We start from the raw sequence: 14,988 nt of genomic DNA, 5'->3' as shown, positions 1-14,988 counted from the left end.
TTTGTGACCAGCTGCTTTTGCCCAGCATCATGTTTTCAAGGTTCATCCAAATTGTAGCCTATGTCAGTATTTCATCCCTTTTTGCCTGAGTCATATTCCAGATACACCACATTTTATTCACCTTTTCATCAGTTGATGGACATTTGGGTGGTTTCTACCTTTTGGCGATTATGAATAGTGCTGCTAGGAACATTCATGTACCTGTTTTTGTGTGGACACATGTTTCCATTTCTCAGACCCTACAAGTGGAATTGGTGGGTCATATGGTAACTATTTTTAACTTATTGAGGAACTGCCAGACTGTTTTCCACAGTGGCTGCACCATTTTACATTCTTACCAGCAATGCAGGCGCTTTCCAATTTCTTCACATCCTTGCCAACACTTGTTATTATGTGTTTCTCTGATTACAGCCATCCACAAAATAATGTTTATAGACATCTTGTTTATCTTCACATTCAACCCTGTGAGCCTTTATTTTTTTATTTTATTTTTTTACTGAAATACAGTTGACACAATATTATATTAGCTTCAGGTGTGCTATACAGTGATTTAACATTTGCATACATTATGAAATGATCACCAAGATGAGTCTAGTAACCATCTGTCCCCATACAAAGTTATTACAATACTACTGACCACATTCCTTATGCCATATATTACATCCCTGTGGCTTATTTATTTTGTAACTGGAGGTTTGTACCTCTTAATCCCTTTCACCTATTTCACTCCCCCTCCAGCACCTCCCCTCTGGTAACCACCTGTTTGTTCTGTGTATCTAAGAATGTTTTCATTTTGTTTTGTTTGGTTTGTTTTTTAGATTCCACAAATAAGTGAGATCATATAGTATTTGTCTTTCTCTGTCTGACTTATTTCACTTAGCATAATACTCTCTAGGTCCATACATGTTGTTACAAATGGCAAGATTTCATTCTTTCTTACGGCTGAGTAGTATTCCATTGTATATATGTACCACATCTTCTTTATCCATTTGTCTATTGATGGACACTTAGGTCGCTTCAATGTCTTTTTTTTTTTTAATTTTATTTATTTATTTATTTATTTATTTATGGCTGTGTTGAGTCCTCGTTTCTGTGTGAGGGCTTTCTCTAGTTGCGGCAAGTGGGGACCACTCTTCATCGCGGTGCGCGGGCCTCTCACTATCGTGGCCTCTCCCGTTGCGGAGCACAGGCTCCAGATGCGCAGGCTCAGCAATTGTGGCTCACGGGCCTAGTTGCTCCGCGGCATGTGGGATCTTCCCAGACCAGGGCTCGAACCCGTGTCCCCTGCATTGGCAGGCAGATTCTCAACCACTGCGCCACCAGGGAAGCCCCCGCTTCAATGTCTTGACTATTGTAAGTAATGAATGCTACTGTAAACATAGGGGTGCATGTATCTTTTCAAATTAGTGTTTTTGTTTTCTTCACTGTGAGCTTTTATAGTAGGGCTCCCCAACTAAGGGAAACAGCCTCAGATTTGTAAAGTGAGTCGTCCAGGTCTGCTTGAAGAGACACCTGTTTCAGATATACAGGGAGCTCGGGGGCCAGGTGGTATCCCTGGGATCTTTGCAACCTCTTTCTCCCTTGGAGAGAGGTTTGTCTTGATGGAGGGTCTGTCCGAAGATCAGGGACATGACCTCCCTAAAGAGATTGGTATGTTTGGGTCCCTGTAGCCTTGGGCTGCCCTTCCACCCTCTCTCTCCTGTCTAGATAGTTAGAAGGTACAGTTCCAATGCCATTGTTGTCTTCAGGGCAGTTCTAACTTGGCCAGGTCCTAACGGCATAAATGCAGACCTTGCCCAGAGGAAGGACGCCTTCTGTTTTTTGTAAAGTTGCCATGTGGGCTAGGGATGGCCTGATCTGCTCACCTGCCGAGGCCTGGTTCTCATGGAGAAGGGAACAACCCAAAGCCCCAGCAAGCCTGAGCTGCTCCCGAGGGTCAGGGGGGGTGAGGCTGCCGCCCTGGGCAGGCTGTGACCCCACTCCGGCCCCTCACCCCCGCAGGAGCTGGAGCTGGTGGAGGACGTGTGGCGAGGGGAAGCACAAGACCTCCTTTCCCAGATCGCCCAGCTGCAAGAGGAGAACAAGCAGCTTATGACCAACCTCTCCCACAAGGATGTCAGCTTCTCCGAGGAGGAGTTCCAGAAGCACGAAGGTAAGAGGAGGGGCCAGCGTGGGGGGTGAGGGGAAGGCTCTTCCCACTGCCATCACCGGCATCACCAGTGACAGTCAGGAGCGTGGTCCCCAAGCAATGGTGTCTCATGTCATGGGGATTCTCACCATCACTCTGCCCGAGAGACGTTGTGTAGCCTGGTTTACAGGTGAGGAAACCGAGAGGTTCATTTGACGAATTGTTAGCGAGTCCTCACTTTTCCAGCCTCTTCTCTAGGCACTGGGTGTACACATTGGGCAAGACAAAGCCCCTGCCCTCGTGAAGCTTATGTTCTAGTGCGGAGGAGGTAGGTGATAACTATGTAAACAAACAGATGACACAGTTCCAGATTCTGACCAGGGTTATGGAAGAACTAAAATATGGGGGGGGGATATGATAGAGGTGACTTGGTGGGGTGCTTCTTTGGATATGGTGATCAAGGAGGGCCTCTCTGATGAGGTGACATTTGAGCCCTAATGAAGTCATGGAGTGAGCCATGCAAATATCTTGGGGGGAAAGCAGGTGCAAAGGCCCTGGGGCATGACTGTTTATGGAAACCAAGGAGACCAGTGTCACAGAAGATGATCAAGGCCAAGGGTGGTTAAAGATGAGGTCAGTGGTCAGATCACATAGCCCCTTAGAGGCCAAGGTTTGGATTTTTATTCTAAGTGTGCTGGGAAGAAATTTGAGGTGCTTGTCACGGGTACACATTTAACAATGAGCAACCCAGGGTGGCCACCCAGATCTGAATGGTGCTGGAGCCCCCCAACTGTCATCCATCCTACGAACAGTCATCTAGAACCTTGACTCCAGGCCTTCTGCTGGTGCTGGAGAAGCAAAGACAGACAGAGGGGTTTGGTCTGGGCCCCCATGGGCTGCATCAGCTGTGGGCCCCTCCGCAGCCTCCTTCTCATTCAGAGGCTGGCTCTGATCACAAGGAACCTCAGGCCCAACTCTTTAGTCTGGGTAAACTTCCTGGGTCCCTATATAAGCCCCCTCCTCCCGTTTGTTGGGAAGGGGGTGGACTTCCATGGGGGCCTGAAGTTCAGACCTCGTGTTTACCACTCTGTGAGAATAAAGTAGCACACTGTATAAGGACCGTAGGGACCAAGGAAAAAGGAAATGTTTGATCCGGGTGCTGGCATCCTCTTTTCCTTGGGTTTCCTTTGTTGAGATGTGAGTCGTGTGGTGAAAACAAAAGTCTTAGTGGTGATAAGTGTTGGTGCTAGAGCCAGACTGCCCAGTGTGAATCCTAACCCAATACTTACTGGCTGAGTGACCTTGATCAAGTCACTTGACCTTGGTGTGCCTTAAGTGCCCCGTGTAGAAATGGGGGAAATAACCATATCTCCCTCATAAAGTTGTTGTGAGGATTAAATGAATTAATACGTGTAAACTGAATAGTACCTGGTGCCCACACTCAGCAAGTGTTAACTGTTGTTACTATGAGCCATTGTTACCGAATCCAATCTCCTTTTTGAAAAGAGGAGGAAAACAGGCTGAGAGGGCGCGTCCTTCCTCTCTATGGCTTAGTAACACTCCGTTGTCTGTTTGGACCACGTTTCATTTATCTATTCATCCACCAATGGACGCTGAGTTGTTTCCAACTTTTGGCTATTGTGAAGAGTGCTGCTGTGAAGGTTCTGGTACCTTCATGTTTTTGTGTGGACATTTGTTTTCGGTGCTTTGAGGTATATACCTCGGCATGGAATTGCTGAGTCCTGTGGTAACTGTGTTGAACTTAGTGAGGTGCCCACAGCCATCTTTTGTTTTTTTTGTTTTTGTTGTTTTTTAAATGTTAGTCGTCTCCCTAATTAATATCATTTGGAATTCTACCTTATGGTCTGGTGGTTTTTATTTTATTTTGTTTATTTATTTATTAATATTTATTATTTATTTGGTTGTGCTGGGTCTTAGTTGCGGCTTGCCGGCTCCTTAGTTGTGGCATGCGAACTCTTAGTTGTGGCACACATGTGGGATCTAGTTCCCTGACCAGAGATCGAACCCGGGCCCCCTGCATTGAGAGCACGGAGTCTTATCCACTGCACCACCAGGGATGTCCCCATAGCCATCTTTTGGTCTGTGACATTTCTGCAGGGCACCCAGAGGCCTCCAGGGGTGACCTTGGAACTCCCCCTGCCTACCCCAGTGACTCCCTGGAGGCCGCAGGTCCCCCAGGCACGGGCCCGAACACCGTAAGCCGCTTCCTCAGCGCTCGGTTGCATGTGTGTGCACACGGCACCCCCCGTGTGGGAGAGCTTGGCCTCGGCTCTCTGCATCCCTGCTGGGCTCTTCATCAGACAGCCCACACGGGTGTCATCTGAGACGCAGTTAATTGGCATCTCGCGTGGGTCCAGCTCCCGGGGGTGAGCTCGGGGAGGCTCCAGTGTTCAGCTCGACAGCAGCCCTCACCCGAGTGGAGAAACTGGGCAGATGCCACGCATGCGTTTCACGGTTATTTTTATTTTGCCTGGGAAGCCATGGGAACACAATGAGGGCAAAAGCATGTCTTCCACCTGTGAGAGGAACAGACGCTGGGCCGAGGGGTCCCTGGGAGGAGGTGCAGCCCATGAAGTTAGACTGTGTGTCTGGCACCACTTTAGGCAGTGGGGCAAGGCCTAGGGGCAAACAGGATTTAGGGGGTGAGTGGGCTGGGATGCCCGCTTAGAAGAGCCAGCCCTGCCCGGAACAGTGCTACTTTCCCAGCCATTAATACTGGGCACTGAGACGTAGAGAACAAACGTATGGCTACCAAGGGGGGAAGGGAGAGTAGGATGAATTGGGAGAATGGGATTGACATATATACACTACTATGTATAAAAGAGATAACTAATGAGAACCTACTGTATAGCACAGGGAACTCTACTCAATGCTCTGTGGTGACCTAAAAGGGAAGGAAATCCAAAAAAGAGGGGATATATGTGTACGTATAGCTGATTCACTTTGCTGTACAGCAGAAACTAACACAACAGTGTAAAGCAACTATACTCCAATAAAAATTAATTAAAAAAAAAAAGAAAAAAGTACTGGGCAGTGCGCTCAGAGCACCTGCCAGTCTCCTGTCTCCCACTCCCTGGAAGTCTCCAGATTAAAAAGCACTTCCCTACTTCTTGTATTTGGAAATCGTCTTGTCAGCACTTGGAAACTACTAGTTAGCACATGCGGAGATGAATTACAGATATGGAAGCAATTGGACTGGGGGCATGGGGGTGCAGAGATACACTCAAGCGTCTGGAAAAAAATTCCTGGGCTCTGGACAAACAACTCTGTCACCAGGAGAGGATGAAAACTGACCACATATCCATTTTCTGAAGGGCAGCTGAGAACAGCACTGTCCAAAAAAAATGTAAGGCAATACACTGGTTGCTCTTCCCGGTTGTGTACATCTTTTGCCTTTTACCAAAAAATGTAAGGCAAGCCACAGATATGATTATGATTTTTCTAGGTGTGGCATTAAAAGAAAGTAAAAAGGACAGGTGAAAGTAATTTCATTAATTTTTTTTTCTTGAGAATAGGTTTACTTATTTATTTATTTATTTATTTATTTACTTTTGGCTGTGTTGGGTCTTCGTTTCTGTGCGAGGGCTTTCTCTATTTGCGGCAAGTGGGGGCCACTCTTCATCGCGGTGCGCGGGCCTCTCATTATCGCGGCCTCTCTTGTTACGGAGCACAGGCTCCAGACGCGCAGGCTCAGTAGTTGTGGCTCACGGGCCCAGTTGCTCCGCGGCATGTGGGATCTTCCCAGACCAGGGCTCGAACCCGTGTCCCCTGCATTGGCAGGCAGATTCTTAACCACTGCGCCACCAGGGAAGCCCCCTCATTAATATTTTTATTTAACCCGGTAGATGCAAGATATCATCCTTCAACATGTAATCAATTTAAAAATTATCAGTAGGGGGGAATTTCCTGGTGGTCTAGTGATTAAGACTCTGTGCTTTCACTGCTGAGGGCCTGGGTTCAATCCCTGGTCAGGGAACTAAGATCCTGCAAGCGCATGGTGCAGCCGAAAAAAATAAATAAAAATTTTAAAAATTTAAAATAAAAATTATCAGTAGGGTATTTTGCACTTTTTTCATATTAAGTCTTTGAAATCTGGTGGGTTATTCATTTATATATAATATAATATATATATGTATGTTTTACTGTGGTAACATACACATAAAATTTCTCATCTTAAGCTGGGACAAAGTGAGAGAGTGGCACGGACATATATACACTACCAAACGTAAAATAGATAGCTAGTGGGAAGCAGCCGCATAGCACAGGGAGATCAGCTCGGTGCTTTGTGACCACCTAGAGGGGTGGGATAGGGAGGGTGGGAGAGAGGGAGATGCAAGAAGGAAGAGATATGGGAACATATGCATATGTATAACTGATTCACTTTGTTATAAAGCAGAAACTAACACACCATTGTAAAGCAATTGTACTCTAATAAAGAGGTTAAAAAAAAAATTTTCTCATCTTAACCATTTCTAAGTGTATAGTTTAGCAGGGTTAAGAACATTCACATTGTTGTACAACCAGACTCCGGAACTCTTTTCATCTTGCAAATGTAAACCTCTGTCCCCATTAAACAATAACTCTCCATTTCTCCCTCCCCCAGCCCCTGGCAACCGGCATTCTACTTTCTGTCTCTATAACTTTGACTACTCCAGGTACCTCACATAAGTGGAATCATACAATATTTGTCTTTTTGTGACTGGTTTATTTCACTGAGCATAATGTCCTTGAGTTTCATCCATGTTGTAGTTGTGTCAGAATTTCCTTCCTTTTTAAGGCAGAGTAATATCCCATTGTATGGATAGACCACATTTTGTTGATTTACCCATCTGTTGATGGCTTATGTGTAGTTTACATTTTCAGCACATGTCCATTTGGACGTGCCCTATCTCAGGTGCTCCGTTGCCACTAGTGGCTGCTGAGTTGGACACACAGAGCTAGAATATTCTTGGAGATGTGCCCGGGTAGAGCAGTCCATTATAAGGGGAATGGGCTGTGGAGTGAGGTGGACCTGAGTTTAAATCTCAGACCCAGGGCTTCCCTGGTGGCGCAGTGGTTGAGAGTCTGCCTGCCAATGCAGGGGACACGGGTTTGAGCCCTGGTCTGGGAAGATCCCACATGCCGCGGAGCAACTAGGCCCGTGAGCCACAACTACTGAGCCTGCGCGTCTGGAGCCTGTGCTCCGCAACAAGAGAGGCCGCGACAGTGAGAGGCCCGCGCACCGCGATGAAGAGTGGCCCCCTCTTGCCGCAACTGGAGAAAGCCCTCGCACAGAAACGAAGACCCAATACAGCCAAAAATAAATAAATTAATTAATTAATTAAAAAAAAAAAAACTCAGACCCACTCTTACCAATGCATCACCTTGTTCCCATCCTCAGGTTCCTCACCTGTAAGGTGGGTGTGGCAACTCCTGACGCCCAGGACTGTTGAGAAAAATATATACAGCATCAAACGCAGAACTAGTCAATAAAAGATAGCCCTGAGGGCAATTATGTCTCTTTTGTCCTACCAGTTGAACCTTTTGTGGGACCCGAGAGTGGCTGATATGAATTTCAGCTCAATAGAAATCGTCTGTGCACCTTCTATATAGGACTTTCTCCGTATGCTTGCTGTATTCGTTTTCTGGGGCCACTGTAACAAATGACCACAAACTGGGAGGCTTCAAACAAAGAAATGTATTCTCTCACGGATCTGGAGGCCAGGGGTCCAAAATCAAGGTGTCAGCAGGGCTGTGCGCCCTCCAAAGGTTCTAGGGGAAGAAGCTCCCTGCCTCTTCCAGGTGGCAGCTCTTGGCTTGTGGCTGCATCACTCCAGGCTCTGCCTCTGTTGTCACGTGGCCTCCTCTGTGTGTCTGTGTGTCTCACTCTCCCTCTCCTTTCTCTTACAAGGACCCAGTCATTGGATTTAGGGTGCACCCTCAGTTAGCCTGACCTCCCCTTAACTTAATTACATCTGCAAAGACCTATTTTCAAGTAAGGTCACATTCTGAGGTTCCAGGTGGATGTGAAGTTTGAGGGGACATTATTCTCTCCAGTACACTTGCTGATAACATAAGGAGCTTGGGCTGTGAGACTTTGAGAGGCAGTAGAGTGGTCGCAAGAGTGTGGATTCTGGGGACTTTCCTGGTGGCGCAGTGGTTAAGACTCCTCGCTCCCGATACAGGGGGCCCAGGTTTGATCCCTGGTCAGGGAACTAGAGCCCACATGCTGCAACTAAGGCCCAGCACAACCAAATAAATAAATAAATATTTTTTTTAAAGTACTGTGAACAAAAGATGGTCTGTCCATGTAATGGGATATCATTCAGCCATAAAGAGGAATAAAGCACTGATACACACCACAACGTGAAAGGAAAAAAAAAAAAAATGTGTAGATCCTGGAGCCAGACTGCCGGAGCTTGAATCCTGGTATTAGCTGTGTGGCTACTGTAAAAGTTAACAAGCTACTGTGCACCTCAGGTTCATCGGCTCTACAAGGCGGGCAGCAGGGGTCCTACTAAATAAAGTATTCTGAGGATCAAATGAGTTAAGTTCTGTTTATATCAGTATCTTCTAGAAGGAGACCTGAGGCGAGGATGTTCCTCTGCAGGTGATTTATTAAGGAAGCAGCCCTAGAAAAGACTGTTGGGGAAGTGGGGGGATCAGGACAGGGAAAGGAGGAAGCCCAATAAAGCCCATGCAGGGCAGCGAGCTCTGGAGTGTGAGTTACACCTCAGAGTTGCCCTGCCCTTAGGCACGGGGCCTGTGCTTTCTTACAGAGCCTGCCAGCCAGGGAGCCCAAGGTGCCTGGTCAGTAGCAAAAGCACACTGAAGAGAGGCGAGGGGTGAACACAGGGATCCGAGGGGGTCTGAGCACCACTTCATCCATGGTGAGCGCTGAGCCCAGTAGCTGGTGAAGGCAGGTGCTTGATAAACATCACCATCCAGTATCAAAGGCGCTTTTCTGGCTCTGGGGGAGTGAACATGTGTGGGTCTGGTACTAAGAGACCCGGATTATGCTCCAAATGGCCACTAACTAGCAGATCTGGGGCAAGCGGCTCTATCTTCTCAGGGTGTTTTCTTCTTGTAGAGATTGAGGGGGACAGACAATATGGGTTTGTGGGTGTTGGTGGTTGTTTTGGTCTTTAACAATAGAAACTATTACATGTATTCATTCATGTTGTAAAAGTTGAAACAAAACTCAAGAAAAACATGAGAATTCCCTTTGCCTCCTTCTCACTCACCAGAGGGAAAGCCATCCCTTTCTATGCATTTACACACATATTCCATGGGCATGTTTTTTTTAAATAAGAAAAAGCTCCTGCAGTGCTGGCGTTGACATTGCAGGGAATGTGTTTTGTTTTTAAAATAAAAGGGATTATGCTGTATGGATTATCACTTGCCTTTTTTTTTAACAAATGAAAATTATGTATTTACTGTTTGGATTGCCCTTTAAGAAAAATTGACAAGCGAGTCACAGAACATAAAATTAACAGTTTTAAAGTGTACAATTCGGTAGCATTTAGTACATCATTTAATGTATTTGTAATGTTGTGCCATCATCACCTCTGTTTAGTTCCAAAACATTTTCACCGCCCGCAAAGAAGACTCTGCACCCATAGCACTCACTCCCCAATCCCCCCTCCCCCCGCCTCTGGTCACCTCTAGTCTACTTTCTGTCTCGATGGATTTGCCTGTTCTGGACACTTCACATAAATGGACTCATAAAATATGTGGCCTTTTGTGTCTGGCTTCTTTCACTCAGCATCCTGTTTTCAAGGTTCATCCACATTGTCGCCTGTGTCAGTGCTTCATTTCTTTTTACGGTTGAATAATATTCCATCATTTGGATAGATCACATTTTTTTAATCCATACATCTGTTGATGGACATTTGAGTTACTTCCATCTTTTGGCCATTGTGAATAGTGCTGCTGTGACTTTGTCACTTGCCTTTTGCTTTTTTTTTTTTTAAAGGTCAAGTTTTTTTTTGTTTTTTATAAATTTATTTATTTATTTGTTTGTTTTTGGCTGCATTGGGTCTTCGTTGCTGCGCGTGGGCTTTCTCTAGTTGTGGCGAGCAGGGGCTACTCTTCGTTGCGGTGCACGGGCTCCTCATTGCGGAGGCTTCTCTTGTTGCGGAGCACAGGCTCTAGGCGCACGGGCTTCAGTAGTTGTGGCACACAGGCTCAGTAGTTGTGTTGCGGGCTCTAGAGCGCAAGCTCAGTAGTTGTGGCACACGGGCGTAGTTACTCCGCGGCATGTGGGATCTTCCCGGACCAGGGATCGAACCCGGGTCCCCTGCATTGGCAGGCGGATTCTCAACCACTGAGCCACCAGGGAAGCCCTTGCCTTTTTCTTTTAACTGGCTACATAGTGTCCCATTGTGTGGAAAGTACTTGTTTAATCATTGCCTTGCTAGTGGATGTTTAGATCATTACCAGTTTTTACTACTACAAACTCGGGACCTGGGACTGACCTTGGACTTGCTTCTCTGTGCACTTGCCCGAATGTCTCTTTAATTTAGATCCCAGGATCCTGCATTGCTGGGGTGACTAAACAGTTGCTCAGAACTCTCCTGGCTTTTGTCTGTGTCTGTGAGTCTATTAAAAACTCTTAACCTTTTAATTTTTCGAAGCACTTTCGTAACGACGCTTGGACTTAGCAGCAACCTTTGGAGCAGGGAAAACTGGTATTTCTATTCTGTAGATAAAATAACAGCTAACACTTAGGGACTCTTACTCTGTGCCAGGCCTGTTGTGAGCACTTCATGTAGATTAACATATGCAACCTCACAAGAGCCCCCCAGGTGGGGCCTCCACATGATCCCCATTTGCAAGTGAGAAAACAGGCACAAGGCACAAGTTCAGCTGCAAGGTAAGTGGCAAAGCCAGGAATGAGTCCAAGTAATCTAGCTCCAGACTCTAAGCTCTTGACCATTTGTTCTCTGGCTTCTTAGTCCTACAGCTACCGACACCCATGACGGATGGGGATTTCCCTGATGGTCCAGTGGTTAGGATTCTGGGCTTTCACTGCCGTGACCCGGGTTCAATCCCTGGTCGGGGAACTGAGATCCCGCAAGCCGTGAGGTGTGGCCAAAAAAACCAATTGCTTTCTTTGGGAATTCCCTGGCGGTCCAGTGTTTAGGACTCAGCACTTTCACTGCGGTGGCCCGGGTTCAATCCCTGGTCAGGGAACTTGGATGCAGCTGGGTTCCAGATCCAGGTTTCCTTTCTCTGGGCTTATGCTCCCCTGCGCCCACCCACGTAGCTGTTCTGCTCACCTGATTTCTCCAGGAGTGGAATCTGCCCCCCCCAAGAATTAAATTTAATGAGTTAGGCCCTTGATGCCCCTCCCTGGAGCCTTTGCAGGACAGGTGCTCAGAGAGCAGTGAATGCTTTTGTGCCTTTTTCACAGACTCTGCCTACGCCTGATTTCAGCCCTCCTCCTCCACACAGACACACAGACACAGACACACACACACACACACACACACACACACACACTCATGCACTGTGTCTAAGGAGCACTTTTTCGGGAGACGTTAGCAATGTACTCTTGTCACACTAGCCCAGGCCCAGGCCCCGCCTTGCAGCAGTGGCCCAGGAGTTTTGGGAGGGGGACACCTGGTGCCCGGGACCCCCAGATGGCCCTGTGTTTCCCCATTGCAAGTCTCGGGGCCCTTCAGCTCAGGAGTCCAGCTGAAGAGCATCCTTTGAGGAGCAAGGAGTGTCTGAAGAAATAACTGACTTTATAAACTCCAAGTGGAACGTGTAGCTGTTCTTTTTCATGGCTGTATAGTATTCCATTGCTTGTTAGTATCAAGGCTTATCTGTTCATTCTACTATTTCTTAAATATTTATTTTATTTATTTTCCTTATTTTTTTGGCTGCGTTGGGTCTTAGTTGCAACACACCAGGGAAGCCCTTGGTTCCCTGATCTTTGTTGAGGCATGAGGGATCTTTCCTTACAGCGTGAGGTCTCTTCGTTGCAGTGCTTGGGCTTCTCTCTAGTTGTGGCGTTCGGGTTTTCTCTCTCTAGTTGTGGTGCAAGGGCTCCAGAGCGCGTGGGCTCTGTGGTTTGCAGCACGCGGGCTCAATAGTTGGTGGTGCGTGGGCTTAGTTGCCCCGAGGCATGTGGGATCTTAGTTCCCCAGCCACGGGTTGAACCCATGTCCCCTGCATTGGAAGGTGGATTCTTTACCACTGGACCACCAGGGAAGTCCCTATTCGTTCTACTATTGATAAGCATCTTGGCAGTTTCCAGTTTGGGGCTATGATGAATAAAGCTGCTGTGAACATTTTTGCACGTCTTGTGCTGTACAGATTGTCACTACTTTACTTACCAGTGTATCTGTCTTTTAAATAGCCACATAGTGTCTGATTTTCCTGCAGTTTATTGAACCATCCTTCTACTGGTGATCGCGTGCACTGTGCATGGAGGCCTGCGGGGCTTATACCCAGGATCAGCTGCTGGTTCACAGAGGATGTGTAACAGCATTAGTAGGTGATGCCTAATGGTTTTCCCAAGTAGCACCGCCCCCCCCAGCAGCTCAGACGAGCATTCCTGTTGCTCCGCCTTCTCTCCAGCACTTACATTGACAGTCCTTTTCATTTTAGTCATCCTGGTGAGGATGCTTGCCCCTTCTTTCCATCCCTGCCTCTCCACTCCTGCTTGGGCTGGCATCTCTGAGGGACTTTTGCAGCTTCTCTGCATCTCTCAGCCTCATAGCTTGGTATGAGGTCCAAGGAGGAAGCTGAGTGGTCTGAGGGGCAGGCCCCCCGGTAGGAAAAGATCCTATTTCATGGCCTTGTGTGATTTCCTAATGTACTTATTTTATATGTACAGCATTGTCAGAGAGGTGGAATAGAGAAAAACATCATGGGACTTTTCCCTGGTGGTCCAGTGGTTAAGACTCTGTGCTTCCACTGCAGGGGGCACGGGTTCGATCCCTGGACAGGGAACTAAGATCCTGCATGCCGAGCGGCGTGGCCAAAAATTAAAAAAAAAAAAAAGAAAGAAAAGAAAAACATCAGCATGTCCCCAGTTTGCAGGTGAGGAAATGGAGGTTCAGAGAGGTTAATGTCACTTCAAAAGTCAGAAGCCATATGCTGTGATGGAACCCAGGCATTCAAGGTCATCTTTATTGCCTCCGGGGCCTCCCAGTCACTCAGTTGACAGCTTTTCTCATCACAATTCCTTTCCTTCCAGCTTGTCTCATTTGCATACCAGGCACCCCTGCCCTCCTGTAAGTCTTTCCTCTATGGCTGTCCCTTCCTGGTCTCCTTGGCCTGACCCTGCAGCTCCATGCAGGCTCTACCTGTTGAGATCCTGAGGTTCTTGTTGCCCCTTTAGAGGAAAATCCAGCCTCCTTACCTGGCCTCCGAGGCCCCTCATGGTCCAGCCTCACTCCCAGCTCAAGCCTGTATCACCCCCTCAGCCACTGTGCTTCGGCCACTGGCACTGCCCTCCAGCTCCTCAGATGCAAGGTCTCCTCCCATAGGGCCCCTGCCTGGGAACACTCATCCGCGTCACCTGGCTGCCCTTCCCCCCTTCCGGTCTCAGCATAAATGACCCTTGTCCAAGAGGCCTTCCTGCACCCACAGTCTACATTGGGTCTCCCTCGTCGTTCTTTCTCAGCCCCCGTTGAGTCTTTCACAGTACTTGTCATGGTCTGTAATGACACACACATCTGTCTAATGCCTGTAAGTTGGTGAGAGCAGGATTGTACCACACTTATTTGCCATCATGACCCTAGCGATTAGCTCAGTGTCAGGTATACAGCAGGTGCTCGATAAATACTTGAGGAATGAATGTCGAATGTGTATGCACAGTAAAATGTGAGTACTCCCAGCAGATGGCCCTGTCTGGAACAAAGTATGGGCTGGAGTCTTCCCCATGGTGACGCATTCTGGTGACCTGCCAGGAGCCTCTGAGTCTTGTCCCCCAGTGGGGAGGCAGCATGGCATCATGGAGAGGACACAGGACTTGGAGTCAGAAAACTTGAGTTTGAGCCCCAGCTCCGCCAATGCCTAGCTGTGCGACTTTGAACAAGTCTGTCTCTGGGCCTCAGTTTTCCGTATCTGTAAAATGGGACTCATGTTAAAACGGCAACAACAATAATACCCATTTCCAGTGGTTGGGAATGAGAATGAAATAGGGTCGAGGGTGTAAAGCAGTTTATCCTTACTGGGCTTAGTAGGAGTGAGTTATATGTTGGGAAAGTGGAGGGGAACTAGTCCCTCTTCCATCAGCCGGCCTGGAGCATCTACCACGTATGAAGCCCCAGACTACAGAGACGATTGAGACAGGATGGCTGCCTTCTGGGACCGTCCTGCCTTTGTACCTGTTACATAAAGTCTCCAGCTCATCAGGGGCAGGGTCTGGGTCTTCTCTGGGTTTGTAACCCCAGCAGCATCACACACCGTTCTAGACACGCACCATGAATGCTCATTCATCGTGGTGACTGCCTGCTTGGGAATATCCAGGACGTGAGGAGGGCGGCCAGCGGAAAAGCTTCAGATGGGATGGAGCAGCTTAGAGAAGGGAGTCCCATGGGGAGAATAGCTGAGGAATCACCCACATAGTGTCTTTTCCCCAGGGCCTGGTTGTCTAGCGGTATGTCCCCGAGTCCCATAGGGGAGGGAAATTGGAGAGAAACGATGGTTTCTCCCTTGTTAATCTGTGGTTGAGCCTGACCACCACTCTCCCCAGCTCTGGTCTCCTGGGGAGCAGGGATTAGCTCTCAGCCTTAGTGCCAATGAGAGGCTGAATAATGGGCCCCCTAAATATCAGGTCCTAATCCTTGGAACCTGTGGCTGTTACGTTATATGGTAAAATCTTTACAGATGTAATTTAGTCA

At 47.7% G+C, this 14,988-nt stretch overlaps 1 protein-coding gene and 1 long non-coding RNA gene across 8 annotated transcripts in view; both read left to right on the top strand.

Annotated features, from left to right (window-relative positions):
- LOC309610702 overlaps positions 1 to 14,988 on the top strand; it is a 111,759-nt gene that overhangs the window by 29,215 nt on the left and 67,556 nt on the right. The window lies entirely within an intron of this gene.
- Positions 1 to 14,988, top strand: part of RILPL1 (Rab interacting lysosomal protein like 1) — a 44,048-nt gene that overhangs the window by 5,668 nt on the left and 23,392 nt on the right. For all 7 annotated transcript variants that reach the window (XM_082353867.1, XM_082353864.1, XM_082353862.1 and 4 more), the window contains exon 2: positions 2,002 to 2,152. In XM_082353867.1, the coding sequence (XP_082209993.1) occupies positions 2,002 to 2,152 (151 nt within the window). The remainder of the gene's footprint in view (positions 1 to 2,001; positions 2,153 to 14,988) is intronic.

This window comes from Balaenoptera borealis, assembly GCF_965194805.1.
Source record: "Balaenoptera borealis genome assembly, chromosome: 14".
Taxonomy (NCBI): Eukaryota; Metazoa; Chordata; class Mammalia; order Artiodactyla; family Balaenopteridae; genus Balaenoptera; species Balaenoptera borealis.
This window is presented reverse-complemented; position numbering and strand designations above follow the sequence as displayed.